Below are 13965 nucleotides of genomic sequence, written 5' to 3'. Positions count from 1 at the left end.
ACAATAATATTCCATCACCATCATATACCACAGCCAGTTTAGCCATTCCCCCATGGACACGCATTCCTTTGATTTGCAATTCTTAGCCACCACAAAAAGAGCTGCTATAAATATTTTTGTACCAAAATGTCTTTTACTCTTTTTGGGGATGTGACCCACAATTTAAAAGGCTAGGAACTCTAGGACAGGGTTTTTTTTTTTTGGTACATGTGAGAGAAAAATCCATCCTCTTCTCAATAATTCTCAGGAACTCAGCAGCAAGGTGACAAAGACTTTATTTTCTTCTCATGAGAAGGAGGAACCCTAGTGTGCAGCTAGTGGGTGCCCAAAAAAGGGAGCTCGCAGGCCATGTTTTATACCCTAGTCCCTAATGCAAATGGACCCTCCTCTTTTTCATCACTGGTCCAATTACTCAAGGGTTACAATCTATGTGAAAAAACTAGCTAATCAGAACGCAGTATTCCCACCCTTCTTCCTTGTATGGGCATAATTCTGGAGTGGACCTTATTGAGACCAGGGCTCCTTGAACCATGTGACCTTGCTAGCCTGAAGGGAAGAAGGGGATCTGAGACCTTTGTCCTGCAAACAGGTCAGGAGAAGTATGACTGACTGTTATATCCACATTGAGAGGAGACAACTACCTATTTTCGCACAGTACATTTAATTATGGTTCATCAGAAAAAGAAAAATAAGAGTAAAACAAGCAAAATGGGATGACAATTAAATCAGATTGGGAAGTTTAACAGATCCACATCAGTCCCCTACTCAACAAATTCCTATTGTCTCTAGATTCACATGCAAATTCCCTGCCTGGTTTTTAAAGCCCTTCACAACCTTGGCCCACCACTTTTCCAGTCCCATAGTACATTACTCCTTCTCCTGCACTTTACATCTGGCCAGAGTAGCCTTTTCTCTGATCCTCACATGTGAGGACTCTTATCCAAGCCTTTCACTAGCTGGTCCCCATCCCTAAAATGTACTTCCCCTTCACCTCTGCTTCACAAACTACACTTTCTGCATGAAATCTTTCCTGGTCTGCTCAACTGGTAGTTCCCTCTCTAGCAAACTACTTTGCATTTATTTGTATTTATTGCCTTGTACACATGAATGCATTTAGATGTGTATATTTAGATACACAAACACCTCTTTGTTTTCTCCTCCATTAGAATGTAAATTCTTTGCAAGTGGGAACTGTTTCATTCATTACATTTGTATCTCTAGTGTCTTCCATTTTCAGGCATGTAGCAGGAGCTTTTCAGATACTTGTTCATTGCTTCTTTTTGGTTTCTACTTGCTGGCAAAATCTCTCCTGGTTACTCTTGGTTACTTGGTTACAAACACTGAAGCTCCACCTCCCCCCTCCCCCCCATTTTCCATGTGTTTCTGTTGTATCACTAGTCCTGCTCAGTTCATCTCACGAGGCTCTCTGCAGGCCATAAATATTCACTAGATGTTTGTCACAGTCTCAGGAAGCTGCTACAGCCACTGTTAGTTGCTCTTTTGTGCTGGTTGAGTTTAAGATTTTTAGGGAAATCTTACAGAGAGGAAGGTTAGAACTGGAGGTGGTACTAAAGGATACAGATTTAGGGAACCAGAAAACATATCCCAAATTATTACACCCACAAACACCAAGTACTCTTTGTTTCTTGTACGTTTAAGGTTGGAAAACACATCAAGGGAGTGGTCTCTAATTCAGAACCCTTGAAAAGAACAATGGGAATCCTAAAGGCTACTGCTATCTATAATCTGAGTTTTATCAGGGACTGAGAGAGGTACTTAAAAGCTACCCTTGCTTACAGTAGGCTGGTAGGTCAATCAGGATGTATTCAAACAATCAAGCAACAAGCATTTATTAAGCAGATACAATGTGTCAAATACTGATACAGAGACAATCAGGTAAGACACCTGGCTGTATGTGTGTGCACACATGCATGTAAGTGTATATATACATATACACTCAAATATATGTGTGTCTATATGTATGTGTATATCTATATCTATCACCATCCATCTGTTGTGGGCCCAGGGCACCCCAGAAGTTCTCTGGGGCACATCAGAGAACCTTTTCCTTGAAAAACTAAACCAGAGGACAGATGCGCCTAGAGAGATAAGCAGAACCAGTTCAGACTGAGCTAGCTCCGTGACCCCTACCCTTCATCCCGGTCTCCCTTACCCGTGGGGAGATAAATTTGGGTGTGGCTGCTTCCTTTGTGTCCTGAAGAGATGGCTTGGGACACATCTGTCTGCCTATCAGTCTGTCTTTCTATCAGTCTGCCTATCATCTATCTATCTATCTATCTATCTATCTATCTATCTATCTATCTATCTATCTATCTATCTATCTATCTATCTATCTATCTATCTATCTATATCTATGCATACGCACTCTAAGGAAAGGAAACGAGGAGGAGGAGGAGGAGCAGGAGGAGGAGGAGGAGGAGGAGGTGGGGGATAGGGGCCAGGATAGAGGGAGAGCCTTGCCACAAAATCCAGAAAGTGGTCAATCGGGTCCAGTGCCACAGCAAGCGCCAAAAGGACGGGGGATTGAAAGCAGGTGTGACGATGAGATCAGCGGGAACTTTGGAAAGAGCACCTTGGGTTCAATGAGGCCAGAACCCAGATGAAGGGGCCCAAAGGGAGGGCAGAGAGAGCTCCTCCCCAGCTCCCCGCCCCGATCTCAGCACTGAACACACAGAGATGAGGGGCTCGGACCATGCAGGGTACTGATCCCCGCAGAAGGCCAGAAAAATGAGCCTTCCTTCGTTGTTTCCCGGCACTAAGCGGGCAGTCCCCTCCCTCCTTCCCAGGCTCGGGTCATTCCGAGGCTGCCAGCCAGCCAGGGCCCCGCTGAGCGGGGCGGAGCTCGGGTTAGCCGAGGCCGAAGAGGAAGAGGAGGAGGAGGAGCTTGGGTGGCCCGAGGCCAAGGCGATGGCGGCGCCGGGCGCTGCGGGCGGCCGGGCTCTGCTCCGGGGCCTCTGCCTCTCGCTCAGGCGAGCAGGAGCCGGCTCCCTGTCCCGGAGCTTCCGCAGCAGCGCCGTCAGGTAAGGGAGCATCCCCCCGCGCCCCGGATGGCCCGGTAGCACCCCTCGGGGTGTTCCTGTATTGGGAGGAGCAGCGGGAAGGAAGGTGGGGTCAGACCTGGAGGCCGGGCCTGCGGGGTGGCAGAGGCGGCGTGGCGGCGAACGTGATCGTGAGCGTGTCCGCACACTGGTAGCGACAGACGCCGAGCGCGGGAGGAGATGGCACGTTCCGACGGCGAAGATGGTGACAATTTCGATTGTGGCCTTAGCCCCCGGGCCCGGCGCGTTCCGTCTCCTCCGCTGCTGCCAGCCTGCCTCCCTCCCACGGTTACGGTCGCGGTCACGGTGGAAGGAGGGAGGGAAGGACGCTGGGCTTTGTGAGAGGGCGCTAGCTGAGTGTTGATCTGCGCTTCCCCAAGTCACGACCACCTGGAGTTCTTTAGAGCAATGTATTCAAGTCCAGACGTTCAAGCCCACGCACCTCGGATTTAGTTCCTGGGCTAATCAAAGTCCCCGCCCTTGCTTGGGTCGTTTCTTACAGCCTTCAGTGCCCCAGATCTTAGCGCAGTGCTTGGCACACACTAGGAGCTTAATAAATATTGATTGATTAATAGGGCAGAAGACTCGAACTTTTTTACCTCAAACCCCATCAGTGGGGGGGGGGGGCGGCGGGAATTTAAGCATGTTTTTAGATATGTGTCTAATATACATTTACTGTATCCATATGATAAGTTTTCTCTGCCTCTGTCTATCTGGTTTTTTTTTTTTTTGTTCTGTCTTTGTCTCTCTGTCTCTATCTGTCTCTCTCAGTCTCTCTCCCTATCTAGACATGTAGATTTACTTCAGGACAATACATCTATGATATAGACTTTTTGTTGTTTTTATTCAGTCATTCCCGATTCGTTGTGACCCCATTTGGGGTTTTCTTGGCAAAGATACTACTGGAGTAGTTTTGTCATTTCCATCTCCAGCGAATTTTACAGATAAGGAAATAGAAGGGAACAGAGGTTAAGTGACTTGCCCAGGGTCACACAGTGTCTGAGGTCAAATTTGAAATTGGGTTTTACTGATTCCAGGCCTTCCTTCCTTCCATCAGCAATGAGGGTTAAGTGACTGGCCCAAGGTCACGCAGCTGGTTAAGTGTCAAGTGTCTGAGGATGGATTTAAACTCAGGTCCTTCTGAATCCAAGGCCAGTGCTTTATCCACTGCACCACCAAGCTGCCACCTAGCTGCTCCCCCATTGCCACTTAGCAGCTCTTATAGCATTGGATCACAACAACCCTGGAAAGTTAAGTATTTTTACTGCCCCCCCCATTTTACAAATGAGGAAACTGAGGGAAAAGGAAATAAATGGATTTGTTAAAAGGGCGTACTTTTTTTTTTCAATGAAGGAGGTGGGAGGGAAGAAAGTAAATGTTTACTATTTGAGAATGACAGAGACAGACACAGAGAGATTAAGTATTTGTCCTTTGTCTGGGAATAATGCAGCTAGTAAATACCTGAGGTAGTATTAAAACTCCATCCCATCTTCCTGACTCAAAGTCCAGCCCTCCATCCACTTGCTGCCATTTATAAATTGAATACATGTATGACTAAAGTAGTCATTTGAATTTGTTGTTCAGCTGTTTTCAGTTGTGTACACCTTTGGGGTTTTCTCAGCAGAGATACTGGAGTGGTTGGCCATTTCCTTCTCCAGCCCACTTTACAGATGTGGAAACTGAGGCAAGCAGGATTAAGTGACTTGTCCAGAGTCACACAGTTCACTTTCTCATGGATCTTATGGATACATGATACCAAAGGCTTATTGCAAGTTGGTTCCAGTACAGAGTTTTTATTTCTGGTGACAGAGGGAACTTCCTCAAGCATCTATAGCAAAGCCCTATAAATGTGCTGCTTACCTGTCTCATTGTATTTAGAAGAAAATGGTGTAATGCTGGTGAGTCAGGTACAGAATCAGTGCAGGAATCAGTAAGCATTTATTTATCACCTGCTGTGTATCAGGCCCTTGTGCTGGGCACTAGGGATAGAAAGATAAAAATATGACTGTCTTTGCCCTCAAGGACTTAATATTTCATGGGGGAACAACGTGTGTACACAAGCATGTACAAAAATTTATAGGAAGTGTGAGATATTAACTGCTGGGGGAATCAGGAAAGGTCAAAGGAAGGAAGGAAAGAAGGAAAGAAGGAAGGAAGGAAAGAAGGAAAGAAGGAAGGAAGGAAGGAAGGAAGGAAGGAAGGAAGGAAGGAAGGAAGGAAGGAAGGAAGGAAGGAAGGAAGGAAGGAAGGAAGGAAGGAAGGAAAGTAGTGCTTGAGCATCATTTTGAAGGAACTAGTTTCTCTAAGAGGAGGGGAGAGAGCACATCCCAGGGATGTGGGGAGCCTGTACAAAAGAGACAGAGATGGCAGATGGAGTGGTGTGTTTGAGGTGTATACAGCAAGCAAGGAAGCCTGCTTGGCTAGACCCCAGAGTGAAGCAAGACAAATGATGGTCATTGAATCGCTTCTTTGACATTTACTTCCTACAAATTGCGAATTATCTTTTCTATGACTACGAAGTTGTCATAATTAAGTGAAAATTTTCTTTCAGGTGAATCTCAAGGGATAGGGAGGAGCTATATGGTGAAAGGCTCAACATGCTAGACTAAGAAGGTCTATGTTTGATCTGTGAGGTAACAGGGAACCACTGGAACTCAGAGGCTTAGAGGAGTGGTGTGATTCAATGTGAGCTTTGGAAATTTCACTCCTGCAGCTGTATGGAAAGAACAATTAAGAGTCTGTAACAGTGATGGGGATGGTGGGGATGACGTTGGGTGGTAGAGAAAGAGAAGAGTGTGAGAGATGTTGTGGTGGTAGAAATGGCAAGAGTTAACTACTGATCAGTCCACTTAGGGGTGAGGGACGAATAAGAGTTCACTCCTAGGCTGAGAACCTGGATGACTGGAAAGTTGGTGCAGTCCTCATCAAAATGGGAGGTTTGGAGGAGGGGTTCGTCTGGGGGAAAGATAATGAGTTCTATTTTATATACACTGAATCTGGGAGATACCTGTGGAATATGCATTTGGAATGGTCATCAAATTAGGTGGAACTGGAATTCAGGAGAGGCACTTACTGGATAGATTGATCCAGCTACTATGTGAGAGGCACTGTGCTAAGTGGTAAAAGCAGTCCCTTGCTCTCAAAGAGCTTACAGTCTGATGGGAGAGACAACATACAAACAACTATATGTACACACACACTATACATACAGTGTAAATTGAACATAATCACAGAGGGAAAGTGTTTTCATTGTAGTATGAGTGAGGTTTGGGATTCCAAGATTAAAAAAAAAAAACAGATAATGGGAATGGATTATAGAGAGAAAAGTGTATTTCTTGAGGGTGGATGGACACAGGACAGATCTGTTGTGATCCCGAGTGGAATTAGGTATCCCAAACTGTGAAGCAGGGTGGAGTTTTATTGGGTTCTTTTCTGGGTTAAGCAGGACCAAACATTGGGGTCTGGGAGGGGTGGGGAGTGGGACTTTCAGAAGTTATCACAAGCACAGAATTACTGAGCTGGTGAGGAGACTACTGAAGTCCTTGCAAAGGACACTAACATTAAGGGGAAACAGAAAAGGCCTCTTGTAGAACTTGAAGGAAATCAGGAGGTAGATGTTGACAAGGGAGAGAATTCCAGGCATGAGGCAATCAAATGAACCAATGAAAAATGAGCAAATTAGGAGATGGAGTATCAAGATTGATGAACAGCAAGGAGGCTGCTGTGTCATGAACCAGTATGAAAGTGGGCACAACATAATCACCCAACCCTTCATGCATTATCCTTCTAACTCTCCCCCATTTTGCCCCTCCCCATGCTGTGCAAGCCCCCCAACCTTTCCTCCTTCTAAGAGGGGTGTTAGCCCTTCAGGGTAATTATAACCTAATCATGACCTAGGTAAACCCTGACACAGCAGCCCAGGTGTCAATGAAAAAATATCATCACAACCCTCACTCATCTTTCAGCTGTGGTAGACATACTTCCTAGGTAGACTTGCTGCTTGGAAAATGTGGTCAGTAAGAGCCCTTCTGGTCCCCTCCCGCCCCCCACCCCCACTGCCTTATTTTCATTTTGATGGGAGAGAATGAATCTCGCAGAATCGGTAAACATGGTTGATTTGTGGCAGATCAATCAGATAATTTCATTCCCTTTCTCTCCAAACACACTCCTTTTCTGAGCTTTCCTATTTCTGCCAAAGGCATCACCATCCTTCCAGGCACCCAGGTTCACAAGCTGAATATCATTGTCCCCTCCCCCCTTATCCTTACCCCACACATCTGTGTACTCTGTGGTTCAACCTAAACTTGCCTTTTGTTGTTCTTCACACATATAAAAACACCACTAATAGATTCAAACGTGAATTGGAAATTAGGGCATAATGCCAACTGTTAAGCAGGACCATGGAAAGAAAGAGGAATGAATTGATATAGAAAACTTCCAGCCAGGTTGGAATCAGAGACATATTGCTTATATCTGGCAGATATCTGCACAGAGAAGCTGGGGAAAAGCTGTCAAGTTCACTATGAGCTAATATTTGATTGATGTATTATTGTTGAACTTTCAATAGTCTCTAGCTTGGTGAGTTTTACTGATCCAATTAACTTGAGTAACTCATTACTAACAAATATTATTTACAAGTCCATCCCATCCCCAGGACATAGGTAGGGGTTCTCCCCTCTCCCCAAACCAAAACAAAACAAAGCACTTCCTGGGTGACTCTTTACCATGGTACTAGTGTACTTCTACCTCCTTTGTACCCACGAATCTCCTATCTCCAATAGGTGAGCCTTCTCATTTGGATGCAGGCTGCCATATAGCTGACCTATAGCATTCTCACCATAATTCCTCCCTTTCTGTTCCCCTTTATAGGATACCTATTGTGGTGACCAGTTTTTAATTGGGGAGTGTTAGCTAAGCGGCTCGCCACAATATTGGGGCAAGGAAGACCAGAAACCTCCCTCAAAACAGAGCAGGATTTATTTAACAAGAATGAACTTAAAACACACACACACACACACACACACACACACACACACACACACACACACACACATGCAAACAGGATCAGTAGGATCAAGGGAAAGGAAATAAAATGGGGAAAGGGAAATTATACAACCTGAATAACACCACCACCCAGGAATCAGCTGAGAACACACAGCAGTGTCCTGTCGCCTTCCAGCTAGAATGGTGAATCTCCTCCCTTCTTCCCAGAGGACCCCAGACAGCCCCCAGCCAATTAGCTGGCCGCTCTGACAGTCACATGACTGCCCTCACTAGGCTTCCAATCATTATAATTTTGCCAGGCTCATGTAGGCGTCAGTGAGTGGTGATGATGTGAGGTGCCAGTGCCATGGCAACGGCTACAACCAGTGGGTGGAGTACCGTGCCATTTGTAGAGCCCTAGAGGCCAGTGTGCACGGAGGTTTTTTAAAAAAATTCTAGCCGAAAGATGGGGTCATAAAAACCTCAAATAACAATTAATTCTTTACATTATTCACACTGGGACAGCTAGGTGGTGCAGTGGATAGAGCACTGGCCCTGAAGTTGGGAGGATCTGAGTTCAAATATGACCTCAGACATGTACTAGTTGAGTGATGTTGGGCAAATCAATCCCCAGTTACCTTAAACATCCAGGGCCATCTCCATTTGCCCTGATGTGTATGGCCCTGGAGGAGAGAGTGAGGTTGGTGACTTTGCACAGCCCTCCCTCACTTAAATCCAATGCACTGAAAGTCATGACATCACCCTTTGAGAATGAAGGACAAACAGCAACCACCTATCCCCATTAGAATGTAACCTCTTTGAAGGCAAGGGCTTGTCTTTTTGCCTTTCTTTGTATAATCAGAGCTTGGCATAGTGTCTAACATAAAATAGCACTTAAATGCTTGTTGTTTACTTATCAGCTCCCTCTCCATTGTAAATTTGTAGAAAGCTCTTTCCACTGTATTACCCTGTCATTGGGTTTGGCTAGGCACCTTCCTAGTTTGGAATAATTAAGACTCCTCCCTCCTCCCACATTAAATTATGCTTTGACACAATAAAACTCTTTGTTTCTCGGAGTATGGCCTTATGCAAAATTGTACCCTAGGGAGATTTTATCTTTCTGCCATCCTTTCGCTTTAATTCCTTATGTAATTAAACAAAAGCTTTTAGTGATGTTTGCTTGTCCAGGGTCAAGACTAACAATAATATAGCTTCACTAGTACTCTGCTTTGATGATACCAATTTCATCACACACACACACACACACACACACACACACACACACACACACACACACACACACACACACACACCCCTCTCCCCCTTTTCCCTTTCTTGTTTGCCTTAGACTTGTAGTTTGGAGGTCAAGGACTGCAGTGATTGTTTAAATAGGTTTTCCTTGGGTAGCTGGATTATGGCTGGGAGCAGGTTTCTTGTTTTAAACTTTTCCACAAGCCTATATAGGGATTTAGTAATAGTTAAGGGCTCCATTTGAATTTTCAATAATGTTCTGATTGGTCTGGTCATCTGTCCTCTGTAACTCTATAACCCTGCATCAATTCACTTATTTCAGTTTTAATATAATGGATACCATTGAATTCCATTTGTAAGATGAGTGAAGAAAGAATCTGAGCCAAACTTATCCTATCAAGAATTTGCTGATAACTGCCTTTAATCCTTTATATTGGTTTCTGGCTTGTCTTTTATTTTAGAATGAGGATGGTTTGTTTTCAAGTTATATAATAAGTAACATTTATTTTGAACTTTCAGATGTTCACAGCACTTTATCGTTATTAACTCATTTGCACATAACAATAATATAACTACTATTTATATATAGTACTTTAAGGTTCACAAAGGACTTTACCTATATAAACTCACTTAATCAAAATAACCCTAATGAAGTAGGTGCTATTATTATTTCCATTTTACAGATAAAGAAATTGAGGCTAAGAGAGTTTAAGTGACTTGCCTAGGGTCCCACAGCTAGTAAATGCCTGAAGCAGGATTTGAATTCAGGTCTTTCTAATTCCAAGTGTATGGAGCAAACTGCCTCAGTTTACCCAAATAACTCGAGGAGACCACCAAGTCAAGCAGAGACAGATTTATTACATCCTCATGAGGACGGGCAAAACCCAATTACACATTGAAGTCTTGCAAAGATATGCCCAATCCTCTAGGTTTTTATAGTAATCTTGAAAAGGACTGTCCCCACATACACCTAGGGTGGATGAGCTCACAATCTAACATCCAATCCTGTCTCACCCAGGGTGCGTATGGAGACATGCATACGTGTTCCAGGGACAAGGGGGAAAAGGGGAGGGGGAACAAGGTCAAACCAAAGGAAAAGGAAACAGGGGAGTGAGAGTCAGATGTTTCACATCTCACAGTTCCCACTGACTCCCCTCTCCAGGCCCCTGTCTCTAAAGATAAGGATGACAGGGTTAAAATTTATCTTTGGCTATGTTGGGAAGAAAAGAATAATCCATTGTTGGGACCCCAAGGCCAAGGGGATTCTGCTCTGAGAAAAAGAGACAATGTTACTTAACATCTGGTCTCAACTCAATGGCTGCATTCTGTGCCTAGTCCCATCCTTTCTTCTTGAGTCCCGAGTATTGAATTGGTGGGCAAACTCCCTGACCCACTGACTGGGGTTCTGACACATGATAGATTGCAGACAAAACTAATATGTAGCTGACAAGTGGGGAGACTGAGCAGAAGTAAAAATACTGTTAATTGGCAATAAAACTTAAAGGAGACAGTGAGAATTTTGACAAGCAATAAACTTCTAACAAACTATACTGGGGCAGGTCTGGGTACCTTCCAGACCCCATGGTCAGAGTTTAATCTGACTCAAATCCATAATCATATCATACAATCCTCCATTTTTCTTTTATGCTCAGAGAGCATATTCTGGATTTGAGTCACTGTCATTGAGCCCTTCAGCCATGCAGGATTTCAGCCCATCAGTCCAAGTCCAACTCATCACCAGTCTCTCCTTCGTGAAGTTTCAGAATCAGGGTCTTTAATCTTTTCTCAGTGAACTGCTGAGTCACCATCAGCTGCATCTGTTGAACTGCACGTTGTATCAAACCTATAAAGCAAGGGACTAAACCAGGGACAAGTATAAGGAGAACTCCAAAATTACAAATGAATACCTAATCCTGTCCCATAGGCATCTTTCAGGAGGTAAATTGGGGTCTAATTAATTATCCCAATATACCATATACATGTCAATAACTACCAATATTATAACAACAAATATGATTTAAAAACCTCTTTATAATTTCAGTGATGTGCTCCCAGTGTCCATTCACTTAGCAATTTTCATCTTTGACCTCAGGTACCCCTATTAGAACCTTTTACAAAGCAAATTTAAATAGCAAATACAACTGTTTCCCAACTTTATCCAAGGAAAGAGTAATCTCTAATTGACCTCTTCTAGGCCTGAGTATCCCCAACTAGACTCAGGCCCACCAGGCTACCACTACATTTCCCCACCCCTCCTTCCAATAGCTAAGGAAAAAGAGGGCGAAGATCTCTTCTTCTGTAACTGCTTCCAGCTGAATATGTGTGTAGAGCTGACAGTGGAAGGTGCAGAAATCCTTGCAGGCCTGGTCCAGATGATGAAGGGGGTATATAGTCTGGAATTGCTAACATAAAATTGAAAGCCTTGAGCCTAGATAAAACAAACTATCAAGAGGTTAAAGAGACAAAGACAAAAAATGTTAAAAGACAACAATAGGGAAAAGGGGCAAACCAAAAGAGTGAATCCAGGAACCCCCAGATCCTGCATCAGGAGCGAAAAGCTGTTCACAAATGTCCTTCATCCAGTGAAAGGTGTCATGAATGCCCCGTGCTGTTCAAAGCTTTACCTAGTTCTGTATCTGACAGACATTATTAACAACAAGTCAAAGGGTTACCACTATCTTGCTACATGCAAGCCATATAATCTAAATGTTTCAAAATGCCACTGATGGCAGAACCCTTAAATTTTTCCAAATTACATCTATATCCATTTCACTTTATTTCTCCAAAAGTTTTCACTCAATTGTTTAAGATGTAATCCTCACATAAAACTTAGGTTACAAAATACCTTTGTAAGAAGATGACCACAAATGAACTTACATAAGAGTTACCAAGTTAACTTCAATTCTAATAAAAGACTTAGGATGACATTTAACCAATTAATTTCAAAACAGTGCATGTCAAATAAGTTGTCCATAATAAACCATGTTTGTATTACAGGACATGCTCTATAGACAGATATTATTTCTACATTACACAATAAACTTATATAACAAAACATTCTATATTTTACTCTTCTCTGTTTTCTTGAAACAGACTTGAGATGTCTCTGGTTCAATTTCTAACATGCATAACTAATAACAGACAGATGACAAGGCTAAATGCTTATACATTCTAGTTGTTCAGATTCTGAAAGGGACTAGAATTTCTAAGGCAAATAGCTTAAATCTTAAACCTGCATCTCACCCAGATGTTACAGTATTAATCTAGGGATGAAGAGACAATATTGTGTTCGTGCTTATCAAGTGACATGATTATAGGAACTTGCCACAAAAGAAAAAGAACAAAGCTCTGGGGGAAAGGTACTTTCCCAACTCCCAGTAGAAGTTTTGTGGACAACCAATGCAATATGCCAGACCTAAAATCAGCCAGGTGGGAAAGTTTGCATTCCATATGTAATATTCGGGGAAACCGAGTCAGGAGACACCTACCTCAGCCTTTGCCAAACAGTCGGTCTCCCATCCTTTCCCAAGAGAACTCCACCTGCAGTGCACACATGTAAAAACCCCTATAGGGTTGCTGGTATCATGAATCATATGGCTCACCATTCCTTGATAGTAATAACTGGAGTCAAACTCAGAGCAATAATGATTAATAGTCCCATAACATCTTAAATAGCAAGTCCCAACAATCAGCACTAAAAGTGAATTCATTTCTCAAGGATCGCATATCCTAGACAGCAAGTATTAACTATACTTGTACTTAAATAGGTTTCTCTTTTCATCCATAGGTTAGCACTACACAAATGAATCTGCTTTGAGATGCTCAATAACAAGCAATGGTTGAAATAAGTGTAAGCAATCCCAAATTGCATACTGGGAACAAACTAGAAAATGCCCCACACAATAGCACATGGTAAAATGGGTTTAGATGTTAAACATAAGATACTGTCCTCAGAATTCCTCTAAACAATGGGAACATCTTTAAAGTGACAACTAGTTTGCATGTGTTTCTACACATGTTCTAATTCCAATTAAATAAAAACATAAGTAAACTTCAGATTCCCTATTAAGATGATACAAGATAGCTCATAAGTTACTTATTGTTCACTAACATGTCATACATGACAAGTTCAGGCACCAATTTAACTATTACTTAGCACCAATAAATCCAGATCAAAACAGCAAGATCTTTCTCATAACTTACAAATTATTTAGATGTTCTTGTATTAATTCAATAACCAATTAATTCAATGTTGCAATAACAAACTTCCACTTTGTCCATTCTCATAATAGAAATATATACCAAACCTTAAGAATAAAACTCAAATATTCAGATATTCAGGATTCCAGAAAAGCTTTTTCCATTAATTAACACAATTTCACAAATCACAGTAAGTTTGAACATGATTGTTATCAATATCAAATCACCATTGCAACAAATTAGCTTAACTTTATCTCTGCTCCCCTTCTCTCTCATCTAAAGTGTTTGCAGTGGGGAGGAATTTCAGCTTCTTCCAAACCAAAGAGGAAATATTCAAATAACCCGTTCCAATCATAATAACAAATTTTACTAGGCCCCTTTTTAAATCCTCTCATTATCTCTTGTTGTAGTTGTAGTTGTTCTTTCAAACTACAGTATACCAGATCACAATACAACTTGAAGTAATCCAGCA

At 42.7% G+C, this 13965-nt stretch overlaps 1 protein-coding gene across 4 annotated transcripts in view; it reads left to right on the top strand.

Annotated features, from left to right (window-relative positions):
• Window positions 1–2056: 2056 nt before the first annotated feature.
• Window positions 2057–13965, top strand: part of MTHFD2L (methylenetetrahydrofolate dehydrogenase (NADP+ dependent) 2 like) — a 146387-nt gene continuing 134478 nt past the window's right edge. For 2 of the 4 annotated variants that reach the window (XM_043971883.1, XM_043971882.1), the window contains exon 1: window positions 2060–3041. In XM_043971883.1, the coding sequence (XP_043827818.1) occupies window positions 2749–3041 (293 nt within the window). In that variant the 5' untranslated portion in view covers window positions 2060–2748. Of the gene's footprint in view, window positions 3042–13965 lie in introns of all 4 variants that reach the window. The other 2 variants (XM_043971881.1, XM_043971879.1) reach the window with 2 other exon arrangements.

This window comes from Dromiciops gliroides, chromosome 6, assembly GCF_019393635.1.
Source record: "Dromiciops gliroides isolate mDroGli1 chromosome 6, mDroGli1.pri, whole genome shotgun sequence".
NCBI lineage: Eukaryota > Metazoa > Chordata > Mammalia > Microbiotheria > Microbiotheriidae > Dromiciops > Dromiciops gliroides.
The sequence above is the reverse complement of the archived record's forward strand: the minus strand, read 5'-3'. Positions and strand labels throughout refer to the sequence as shown.